Source organism: Ipomoea nil, unplaced genomic scaffold, assembly GCF_001879475.1.
Source record: "Ipomoea nil cultivar Tokyo-kokei standard unplaced genomic scaffold, Asagao_1.1 scaffold2480, whole genome shotgun sequence".
Classification (NCBI taxonomy): domain Eukaryota; kingdom Viridiplantae; phylum Streptophyta; class Magnoliopsida; order Solanales; family Convolvulaceae; genus Ipomoea; species Ipomoea nil.
Genome location: NW_017618908.1, coordinates 2,190,721 through 2,202,524, shown reverse-complemented (window position 1 = coordinate 2,202,524; position 11,804 = coordinate 2,190,721). Strand labels below are relative to the sequence as shown.

The 11,804-nt window shown below is 39.4% G+C and overlaps 4 protein-coding genes across 4 annotated transcripts; all 4 read right to left on the bottom strand.

The window, feature by feature from the left end:
- Positions 1-151: 151 nt before the first annotated feature.
- Positions 152-2,044, bottom strand: LOC109153281 (upstream activation factor subunit spp27-like). The gene is made up of 2 exons (XM_019301154.1): positions 1,719-2,044; positions 152-719 (listed from the first exon to the last, which is right to left on the bottom strand). The coding sequence occupies exons 1-2, from the start codon at positions 1,941-1,943 to the stop codon at positions 594-596; spliced, it is 351 nt and encodes a 116-aa protein (XP_019156699.1). The 5' UTR covers positions 1,944-2,044; the 3' UTR covers positions 152-593.
- A 796-nt stretch (positions 2,045-2,840) lies between these two features.
- LOC109153280 (uncharacterized zinc finger CCHC domain-containing protein At4g19190) lies at positions 2,841-5,678 on the bottom strand. Its single transcript, XM_019301153.1, has 7 exons — positions 5,343-5,678; positions 5,141-5,203; positions 4,426-4,580; positions 4,177-4,290; positions 3,707-3,908; positions 3,442-3,556; positions 2,841-3,352 (listed from the first exon to the last, which is right to left on the bottom strand). Exons 1-7 carry the CDS (start codon positions 5,559-5,561, stop codon positions 2,946-2,948), a joined length of 1,275 nt encoding a protein of 424 aa, XP_019156698.1. The 5' UTR covers positions 5,562-5,678; the 3' UTR covers positions 2,841-2,945.
- Positions 5,679-8,841: 3,163 nt separating this feature from the next.
- Positions 8,842-11,455, bottom strand: LOC109152631 (ABC transporter G family member 14-like). Its single transcript, XM_019300270.1, has 4 exons — positions 10,628-11,455; positions 10,367-10,543; positions 10,111-10,298; positions 8,842-10,034 (listed from the first exon to the last, which is right to left on the bottom strand). The coding sequence occupies exons 1-2, from the start codon at positions 11,430-11,432 to the stop codon at positions 10,470-10,472; spliced, it is 879 nt and encodes a 292-aa protein (XP_019155815.1). The 5' UTR covers positions 11,433-11,455; the 3' UTR covers positions 8,842-10,034; positions 10,111-10,298; positions 10,367-10,469.
- LOC109152732 (ABC transporter G family member 14-like) lies at positions 9,390-10,236 on the bottom strand. Its single transcript, XM_019300382.1, has 2 exons — positions 10,111-10,236; positions 9,390-10,034 (listed from the first exon to the last, which is right to left on the bottom strand). The coding sequence occupies exons 1-2, from the start codon at positions 10,234-10,236 to the stop codon at positions 9,390-9,392; spliced, it is 771 nt and encodes a 256-aa protein (XP_019155927.1).
- Positions 11,456-11,804: the final 349 nt, after the last annotated feature.

The window sequence follows — 11,804 nt, the reverse complement described above, 5'->3', positions numbered from 1 at the left end:
GCTATATGCTCACAAATAGAACATGATTTTTACAGAAAAAGATCTGATGAACATCCTCTAAATCAAGCCTACCACACAAGGTTTTCAAAATTACAGTTTAGCTCTTTGTATGATTTGCAGATTATTTCAAAATCTATAAACACATTTATCAAATTTAAAAACGCTCTGTATATATTTATATTAAAAAATCTACATGACACATTTGCCTACAAGTTTAACTGAACACCTATTTCCAAAAGACTCAGAAACTGAGGGCAATGAACCAGATTTCATCTTTTGGTGCAGGCAGGGTGGCTATCAGCCTTGAGCTTCATGATTCCACAAGCAAGAACAATGCAAAGTTCAATCCAAATCAACCAACAGAATTCAAATAGCAAGAAATGTATTACTTGAAATTGTGTTGTGTCATTAAGATGGGCACATAATCAAGCATCCATGGCGAATCAACGCTCACAATCATCGTGTCCTACGCTGTTAACAAAAAACGCGGATCAAATCCAGAACAAAGATAATAGCCCACTTCAAAGGTTACATCCAAAACTAGTAAGCTCTTTATCCCCTACCCCTACTCTCAGCACATGTACATGGCAAGTTTAAGTGGCCTTGGGAAAATGCTGGGTTAGCAGCTTAGCAATCTCGAGAAACCCAACTTTGTCCTTGCCACTGAATATAGTCTTCAACTTCTCATCGCAATTTATCTCTTTCTTGTTTGCGGGATTCTGCAAATTATCAGATAGGAGAATTATAATGATGGCAAGGGAAACACTAAACAAAGCAATGGAAATAGAAACACTCCCCTCTGTTCATTTGGACTTCTATATCCTACTCTACTAAGAAAAGCAAGGCAAGTGATACAACCACTGGAGTAGCATTATTATTATTATTATTATTATTATTATTATTATTATTATTATTATTATTATTATTATTATTATTATTATTATTAGTGGTTTAGTTTATAGTGGAATAATGGGTAGTTATACAAGTAGTGGGGTATAGGAGTAGTGGATAGTCTCTAACTTTCTATGATCATGTATATATATATAGCTACATGTGTATTTGGAGAATATCAATGAAGAATATATTTATGGATGTCTGGTTTTTGGGAGTTAGACTATCACTCGAAGTATAGTCAATGGGAGTTCGGCTGTCACTCGAAGCACAGCCATGGAGTTTGGCTCTTGACTCGAAGAAGAGCAACCCATACAACCTCAGGGTTGTATCAGCAAGACGCAAGCTTTCTTGGCAAACTATCTAAAGGAGAAACCGAGAAAGCTGATAGCTTCGCAAGCTTTTAAGTAATTCAAAGTTTTCTATTCAATTGCATTGCATTTCTGCATATTAGAGCTCGATTTTAGCCTTCATTCTGCCATATAGGCATTTATCTATTAACTTTTCTTCAATTACAATTTACACATCCCTTAAAATGTCCAATAATGATTCATTTCTCCTTAGGCTAACTATGAGAAAACCAGCAGCAGATTAAACAGCATATTGAAAAAGTTCGGCCATGTCTATTGGATGATTTCAAATCTTTGATTTTAGGTTAAAGTTTTGTTCTTTTTGAACTTTGAAGGTTCATCAGTTGTGTTGTACCATGAGCTTCAAACATTTTACACCGTGTAAAAAGATTGAACATTTTTCTATGCACATAACACCATTAAAGCCCTAAGTGCTATAAATAAATATATAGACGGAGATGGAGAGATATGGGGAACCTGAAGATTATGGGCTTTGATGTATTCCCAGACTTTCTTGACGGCGTCAGTACGAGAGGCCTCAGGGGCACCTAAGAACTTCTCGAGAGCCGGGGAGACCTTGATCGGCTTCAGAATTCCGTTAGGACGGCCTCTGCCTTTCGTGGCAGTGGTAGCTGCGGAGCTCTTCGCGGCGGCCATCAGAATCCGGCAACCCTTCCCGAAAATCCGAGCTGATGAGGCCATGTTTTTCTCAGTGAATGCAAAAACCCTAGAGAGTGAAAAACAGTGTTGAGTGGCCTCGCAGTCTCGCCCGCGAAAATGTCGCAGCAAGGGTCTTTGGTAGGGTTTTTCATATCTTATTATTAAAAAAAATAAAAAATAAAAAATAGCAGTCATTACTCGAAAATGTTCAATTTAAATAAAAAATTAATAAATAATTTTAAATTATCAAACTTAAAATTTAGTAATTATTTTCCTAATAATTATTTTGACCAACTTGATATCTTTGAGAAGTCAAATATAGAGCGCTCATGAGAAATTGAATGAAACCTAACATCTCTGAGGAGTCAAACTTAGAGCGCTCATGAGAAATCGAATGAAACTTAACATTTCTGAGGAGTCAAACTTAGAGCGCTCATGAGAAATCGAATGAAACCAATGCTCATGAGAAATCGAATGAAACCTAACATCTTTGAGGAGTCAAACTTAGAGCGCTCATGAGAAATCGAATGGAACCTTACATCTCTGAGGAGTCAAACTTAGACCGCTTTACTATCCAACCGCCAATGGCATTATAATCTAGTGACAAAAAGTAATTTAGTGGTACAAAATGATTCTCCCATATCAAAAGCCCGTCGGTATTAATTCTTTATGTTCTAGTAGATTGTGAAGAACAGACTCTTTATGTTTTAGTATGTTGAAAATATAGTTATAAAGTCACTACCCTAAGTAGTTTAATAAAATGATTAAAATCCCTTTTTTTTAATAAACATCCTAAAATTTTGAACAACATTATGACACTAACTTTTTTTTTTTCTGATTTCTCCAACTTCAATCTCCCATTGGGGAGAACTAAAACAGGTGTAAAAAGTGGAGAAATAGATATAAATTGAAATTTTGTTTTTTTCATACTAACCAGCCCCCATGTTTTTAAGAACTACTAGTAAGATGTAACACACTATTAGCCAATCCAATGGCCTAATCAATGCCATTTTTTGCATATTGCACATGAAATTGTAATGCATGTCATTCTGATAAAGAATCAGAATGATGATCACGGTGGCGCCTGTGGTGGTGGTGGTGGTGGTGGTGGTGGTGATCTCTCCTCTTATGTTTCCCGGCTGAATCTGAGTAGCGAGATGAACTAGGGCGAGAGTGCCTCCGTTTGGTACTTCTCTTTCGATGCCTGTCAGAGTCGGAGCCCTCTGATGATGAGCTTGACTCGGAATGCTTTCGTGACTTCTTTTTATGTCTCTTCTTCGATCTTCTTCTTCTATCATCATCAGAAGAAGACTCGGTTTCTTCATGGCAGCGTGAATCACTGGAGGCTGGTGAGGCCCTCCTCCTGTGTTTACTCTTACTGGATTTTTTCTTCTTCGTTTTGCTTGAGAAGTTGGACAGCAGGTCAGGAATATTGTCCGTCGAGAGGAACCCTGTATTAATATATGATGATATCAGAATTTCACGCATCCAAAATACTCGCTAGCGTAAAAAGATCTTCAGAGCGATTGAGAGAATCTACCTCCATATTCATCAAATATGTCCTCTGCAACTATCTGCTGGTTGGGATCATCGGGTCTGAACCCGCCTCGAGGAGGACTCAACCCGGGTTTTTGTTTGAGTTCCCACTTTAAAGGCTGGCAGAGCAAGACAAAGATTTAGTTGTTTAGCATTACAAGATTTAGTAAATGGATCTAACACTAACCATTACGAAGCAATAAATTCCCCGAGTATAGATTGAGAAGAATACGAAAAGAAAGGCGGGATGACTTTGTCAGATCAATTACCTCACTTGACTCGGTCTGAGCTTGGATAGCTGTTAAAGGGTCGTCTCTTTTCAATCGACTCTCTTCATTTGGCATGATAGCATCTTTTAATGGGCATTCACGATCACCACTTTGATGACCAAAGTTTCCGCATCGTACACATTTGACATTGCGTATCTCAATTGCAAAAGGTTTGACCCTTGCAGGGGCACCTGTTTCCAGTCTGGAGAAATGCTATAATAATCAATATGTGTGCTAATATTCACCAACAATCAAGTCAACAATACTAAATATGAAGGTCGATAAAGTCCAACAATGCTAGACAACCTTCTTGGAGTGATACAGATTCAATCTCCCAGTATAATTCAGTTAAATTGGTAAATACCCAAAACTTCTTAAATTATAAATGCACATAGCGTAAAACTTCCAGGTAATGAAAACAAACCACCATAGCAATCCCAGATATCAAAAAGATCGCAGAAGAAACAGACCTTGGAGCATTCTTGAGGACTTCGAATTGTTCTTCTGTTGGTAAGAGACGGCCAAAGACATCTTTTGGCCTCGGTTTCTTTTTCTCTTCAATAGGAGGCATAGACTCGGGCTTCCTAAAACAGAAAGAAAAATCTTCATCAAGTTTACAATTTCAAGCAAGTAGTGAAATATATATATAACTATAACTATTACTCTCACTACTACTTTAACAAGCTCAAACTGAAATCGACACAGCTAAACAACAGTACTTTGAATCTGAAGCGCCCTCTGCAGTTGGGCTCTGAGAAGTGCCAACTTGCTCCTGCTTTTTCCTCTCATCTTCTACCTCAGCAGCTTTAGCGCTTTCCGGATTGTAGCCGGGCGGTCGAACATACATAAAACTAACAGCTTTCATCATCTCCAACTACAACATTGTAAAATCCAAATCAATATCTTCATACGATTACATATATAACAGCATATCTATGCTCATAACTTTGCATACATGAAAAACTTATAATAAAACAAGATGAAACTCAATTTAGCCCTGTTTGGTAAAATAGTTAGCCTATCAGCTAATTTTGGCTTATTAGACCACTATTAGCTATTTGACTTGGTTAAACAATCTATATGAGTGTTTGATTAAGTAACAATTTACTGCTCCAAAATGCTAAAATTCAAAAAGCGGCTCAGATTAGCTTTTTGAGAAAGTCATTTTGTATGTATCATCTAACAGCTAATTTACCAAACATTTTTCTACAATCAGCTAATGCTATCAACTAGTTAAACCAAGTAACCAAATCAGCTAACGGCCATTTATCAAGCTCTATTATACATGTATCTTTAAATAAATAAATAAATAAAAAGGAGATCTACATTTAACACAAAGATATAATATTTGTATAATTTCTTCTTACAGAGATGAATAGGAATGATAATCAGCTAAGAACTGCAAAGCAGGTGAATGAGGGAATTAGGTATTACCTTTTCTTTCTCCTTCTTGGAGACAAGAGCAGTCTGACGGAAAAAATCCTGTTCTTGAGCATACTGGAAAGGGTTTTAAGGACAGGAAATTAGTAAACTCAGTGAAAAATTGAACAAAATAGCTGGAATTGAAGGAAATTGTTCTGAAAAATTGAATAAATTGGGGAGCAATAAAATTGGTAGAGGAGTAAAGGGGTTAGACCTCTCGGGAAATCTCTTCGGCGCGGCGTTCCTTCTGGGAGTGGGTCTGCTCGGCGATCCACTTTCGGCGCTGGTTGGGGTAAGAGAGAGGGTGCCAGGGCTTCTGGTTGAGGAAAGAGTGAGACCAGGCGGTGCCGGCCTTGGTCTTGTAGTCCACTTCTCCGTCCTTGTCGGAGAACCTCTTGCTCAGCCTCGGCCCTCCGCCTTCCTCCTCCTCCATCGCTCGCGGTGGTTTCAGAGTGGGGCGGTAGCGGTAGCGGTGCAGCCGCGGTGGGTCTTGTGATGTATTTCCTTTCCTTTTGGGGTCTCGTGGGTTCTTTCCTCAGTCTCAGATTTCTATTTCAATTTCTTTTTTTTAATAACTCAACTTTTCAATTTAGTCCGACTATATTATGAATAATTTTTCAAATATTTTCAGCTCAAAAAATTTAAATTCCCACTATCTAGATTTAAATTTACCAACCACTTAAAATAATAATCAAAATGTCAATTACACTACCTGGTAATTAACTGTTAAATTTATATTTATGCTATTTTCTTAATAATTATGGTCAAATTTTTTGTGAGAAAACGGTCAAATATACTATCAAATTTTATTTAAGAAGTTAATTAGACTATCGAACTTTTGAAAGTTGTAATTAGACATATTAACATATATTAATTTAATGCATCAAATCTCAAAATCCTAAATAGTGACCTGCAATAGCAGGTCAATAATGCACTGGTGGAGCTCCGGCAACATTCCAACAAGCATGATCTTTTTCGGTTTGGTCACTATCTCCAACGATGGAGAAGGCGACCGGTTTGGTTGCCGTCTCCGTCGTTTGGTCACCGGAAAAGGTTGCACTTGCCGGAATATTGCCGGAGCTTCGCCAGTACATTATTGACATGTTATTATAGGTCACTATTAGGGTTTTGGGCTTTGATGCACTAAATTCATATGTTAATGTGTCTAATTGTCACTTTCAAAAGCTCGAGGGCCTAATTGACTTCTTAAAAAAAGTTTGATGGTGTATTTGACCCTTTTCTCAATTTTTAAATATATAATTTTTGATAACTTTTATGGTATCAATTTACTCAGTACATGATATAATTATATAATTGTACCGAGTACTAAAGACACACAATGTCATAACATTTAAAAAAAAAAAAAAAACCTTAAAATATATGTAGTCCTACAAGATAAGGCTATATATATATTTTTTTTGAGTACAGATAGGGCTAATCTAGTTGAGTATCAATTGAAGACATTCAAAACAAACCTTCTGTACCTTCAAAATATGTATGATTCAAAAGTGAATGTAATTTGGCATGAATTATTTGTATATTGGCAGCCCATTTAGCCCCAAAAAATCATATACAAGCCCATAAATGCAAATTTAGTTCAAAACTAATAAATAAAGACTTAATATCAAAATAGTTCTCGACTATAGTGATTTTTTTCAATTTCGTCCTAAACGACTTTGATGACCTAATGTAGTTTCAAACTTTTGTGTTTTTACTCACAATTGTCTTCCGTTTGTTAATCCGTTAAGTTGGTGTTAAATAGAGGGTCAATTATGTAATTTCAATACTTTCTTCTTTTTACTTCACCTGCGAAATCCAAAATACTGAAACAGTATTGAAATTACAAAATCGACCTTCTATTTAACACCAACTTGACGGATTAACAAACGGAGGACTATAGTGAGCAAAAACACGAAAGTCTGGGACTACATTAGGTCACCAAAGTCATTTAAGACGAAATTGAGAAAAACTACTATAGTCTAGGACTATTTTGGGTATTAGCTCAATAAATAAATCTTCCTTCAAATTCTTCTGCATACCCATCTTTTTCCAAGTAGGTATCACATTCTTCATTGAATGGAACTGTGATCTTTAATAGTCTTACAAGTGTGCTTGTATCATGTTGTGGGTGAGTTTAGCCTAATAGCCTTACATCTAATACTATCATCTATGACTTAGAAATCTTTTTGGATTGAATGAATTGACAATCCTAGGTTGAAATTTCTGTTGCCTGACACAAGCATAATTATCTGCAAAACTGCATCTTTATGATCTGCAACTCTGCAAGATTGCATCTTTATGGTCTGCAGTTGTTCATTCGTTGAAATCTATGGATATTGCATCACATTCCCAGCATTTGACAGACATTATTTCTTGTTTGGCTAGAATATCATGCTCTCATTCATCTAATGTGTATCTAACCTAGCAATTTAATTCATGATACTTGCTGGGCTTGAAACTTGAAACTTGAAAGTATGGATAATGTGTTGTGCATTTAGTATCCTAATCGGAGTGTTATGTTTTTTTTCGATATATTAGGTTTCTCAGTTTACGCTAGACTAATCTAAGGCTACAGAATCCCTGCCCAAGAGCCACAGTAAATCGCGAGTGGCCCATCAGTCCCCAGGTGGACTTGGGGTCCTCGCCAATGACCCCCAAGTTTCCCGTGAGATTCAAATTCCCACACTGCCCCTAGAGCAAGACTTTAGGGTAACCCGACATCCACCCGAGCTAGCCCCGTGGGGCAATCGGAGTGTTGTGTTCAGTAGCCTGGGACAGCATTGTACAGTTGATGGGCACTTCTGGCTCTGTTAGTGCAACTGCAGTTGTTGTTTTTCGTCCTTCATCAACAGTAGCCTTTCGTCGCTTTTATGGTGATGGGAAATTAAACCAGAATTGCTTAATTTACTGATGAAAAGGACGATTCTATACGGACTTGTCCTTTCACTGTCAGATAAAGGAGTGTTGTTGGGTAGTGAGTGATATATACTAAAGTAGGAAATGATAAGGATTTGAGGCATCATTTCTTGTTTTGGGCCTCCACCCAGTAGTGTTTTCCACATCCAGTGGTCTGTGCAGATCTGTGTGCTATTGATGATTTCTGGAGCAGTTCCAAGGAATTCTTGAAATTTTGATAAAGAGGATTGCAGGCCAGTATGAACCCTCCTTTTTCCTGACTGGTATTCCCACTTTTGTATTGATATGATCTTTTCTAGTCTGTTATCTTTCCAATCATCCAATGTGGTGCAAGACTGATAGGTTTGCATTTCTTCATGTAGAAGTTGCCTTGTGAAAGATGATGGTATTTTGCAGTATATGAAACCTCAAATTGCTGGGTGGCGGTCTAAAGAGCCAAGTCTAACGCCCTACCGTCTGGTGTGGATTCGAAACGCAACACACGCCGGTAGTTAGGCAAGTATAAGTAAATATAATTGCACTCTCGCTATTAGTTATAGTGAACTGTCTTGTGACCCTAGCCAGCAAAGAATTAACCAGTTTAAGTTATCCATAGCTGAGCAGATGACCAGTTCAAACCAAGAAAGCTAATAGGCTGCTCCCGCTAAGAGTCAAACTTGTAACCTTGTGGTGAGTACCAACTTGGCTGGGGTTGCCCCGTAAACCGTTGATCTTGATTGACACTAAGATTGCACTTTTCTTGTTTTTGATCTCTTTTATGGATAAAAATGATATCACAGGACAGGAACAAAATAGGGTAAAAAACATGGAATTAGGGAGAAGATTATTCATAAAAATAAGGAGACATCATCTAGACACAACTAAACTATTGAGTCATTTGTGGGAAATGCTCTCTCTTTATGCAGTCAATGGAAATGTGAAACTTATTACTTTAAAGCAGTTTTTATGTGATTTCAGAGACCCCACAAGGATTCTGAGTGCAGATATGCTGAGCACTTCATGACTTGAGTCTTCAAGGTTAGTGGATTCCCATCTTTTACTTTATCACAGCATTATGCATCTTTGTTCTGTTTATAACAACTGGTTTATTTCACAGAACAGTTGAGCTTTTGGGTCAGTCTGATGTAAAGTCATTGCCAGAAATATGGTGGAATCCTTTTTTTTTTTTTTTTTTGGGTTTTTGGGTGGTGGGGTATATGATCAAAATCTGGCAAAATGGGGGGATTATAACCTAAGTTCTACATTATTACTGATCAGTTTGAAGGGATGTAAAACTCGTCTTCTAACTGGCTTCTTTGTTGAGACTCGAGAGTGTGGTTATTGTCTTTTATGCTGGTGATGAGCTTCATCGAACACGGTGGAGTGCTAGGTAGGCGATAAACCGGTAGCCCACGAGCATCATTGCCATAACGGACACGTCCACCCACATATGGTTAAAGCCCACAGCTTTGACACCGGGGAAGTCTGCAACGCGGCAGTAGTGTCCTTTTGAGCACTCGTAGTAGTCGTTATCGTTGTACTGAACCCCGAGAAGAAGCTTGAAGCAGTAGAAGCTGTAGCTCAAGTATTTGAGCCAAAGAATGAACGGGGGGATTTGCTGAACATAGTATCCGCCCGCTATTAAGAAGACTAGCGTTGTGACTGATGCTAGTGTCGTGGCTTGTTTTACATCCATGAGTATCGCGCCAAACGCGAGTCCCAGGCTTTGGGAAACGAGGACGCTGAAGAGGACTATGAGAAGGGAGAGGGTGAAGGTGAGAGGCTCGGGTTTGAGCCCTCCCATCCAGTAAAGGATGAAGGTGAATGCGGTTGGTAATGCTAGTTCCAGTGGCAAATCTCCCACTGTTTTCGCCAGAAAGTAGGACGAGAGGCGGTACATTCCCGATGATCTTTCTTTGATTAGCATTCTTCTTTCCTGAGGGAACGTGAAAACCACATTGTAGAGTGGGTAGAACCCCCAAAAGACAGCGAAAAAGAATAGCATCGCGACCTGCATGAAGAAAGTGTACGAGATTAGTTTGCTAAAAACGGGAGGTGATCGAGATGGTTAGCAATGTGGCGCTTACTCGGTCTGCAATGTGGGAAGTTGGAGTGCGCCACCATAAAAGCCCAGCAAGAAAAGCGACGCTTATGACTTGGAAGATCCTTAGCCTGTTGAAGGCATCATATCGCCTCTCTTTTAGCCCCCTCATAAGGAGGACCTTGAATTGATGCCACCAGCTCGTGCACCACTGCTCTCCTTTCGCTTGAGATCCTGCATCGTCACGTTCGTTAACTTCTGGATCACCAACTCGAGAGATATAATTCCCGAAAGAAACTTACTTCTAGAACCATCCACTGCATAGTTGTAGCTGTGGGAATCAAGATTGCATAGCTCGGTTTTCAATGTTGTCGAAATGTTCTTGTCGTAAGCAGACAAGAGAGTTTATCTAACAGATTGGCGCTCCTGTTCCGTGCTGTTGCCTTGCTCTATTACATTGCTGGAATCTGGTTTTATACCTGAAATTTCGGGACTTGTCTTAGAACACGACGCCTGATGTTTTTGTCGGTTTCAGTACAAAAAAGGATGGGATTTGAGGTTACCATTAGCGAGATCAAGCATCAGATCAGCTGGGTTGACAGTGAGAGGCGTAGAGAAACCGATGGAAGAGAAGTATTCGAGGGCATTTGGTGCAGAGCCGTAATAGATGGGGCAGCCTTCTGAAAGCAAGACTACCTTATCGAACATATGGTAGAGGCGGCTAGACGGCTGGTGGATCGTGGTGACCACGGTTCTGCCTCCCGTGGCGAGCCGCTTGATGGTGGTGATGATCCTGAGAGCGGTGGTGGAGTCAAGCCCGGAAGTAGGCTTGTCTAGAAGCAGTAAGCTCGGGTTGATTAGCATCTCTTGGCCTATGCTCACCCTTTTCTTTTCCCCACCCGATATTCCCCGAAACAGTGGCCCTCCTATCATGCTGTTCCGGCACCTACTCAACCCCAGCTCGGTGATCACACTCTCCACGTGCTGCGATTTCTCCTCCCGGGTTAGGCTCTGGGGCAGCCTCAGCAGCGCTGTGAACAGAAGCGTTTCTTTCACTGTCAGATGCGGGTATAGAACATCATCCTGCGCCACGAATCCAGTTAGGCGTTTGATGGAGCCAGAAAACGGCTGGCTGTTGTAGGTGACCTTCCCCGATAGTTTGCCATAGAGACGCCCTCCTAGGGCCGTTAGCAGGGTGGTTTTCCCACTCCCCGATGGACCTAGCATGGCTAGTATCTCGCCCGGACACACCATACCCGTCACTCCATTCAGAATCGTCTTCTCTCTGGCACTCGATTTCCCCGTGCAGCATGATCCCTTGTCTTCCCCTCCAACCTTGTACACAATCTCTTCAAACTGGAACATCATGGTTTTACAAAATCAGCACAAATACACCACACTGAAATAGTTTCTTGATGACACTATCTTGACAAGATTTGCTGATCTAGGCTACCTAGCTATATATACATATATATGTGTGCATGTGAGCACCGGTCCAATCTCCTCCACATAAGTATTCTTAATTACTTATTTATTGTTATGAAATTCAAATTTACCCTCTTAATTACTCATGATTAATCATTTTGGTCTACACTATTAAAAGTTACAAAATATACTCTCACCTTTAAAAGATTGTAGCACTTAGAGTCACATCCTAATGGACAAAAAACTTAAGACCGTCATCAAGGTTTAATCGTTCAAACATTTTGTTGGACATTTTGGTACTTGTATTAGGGTGTA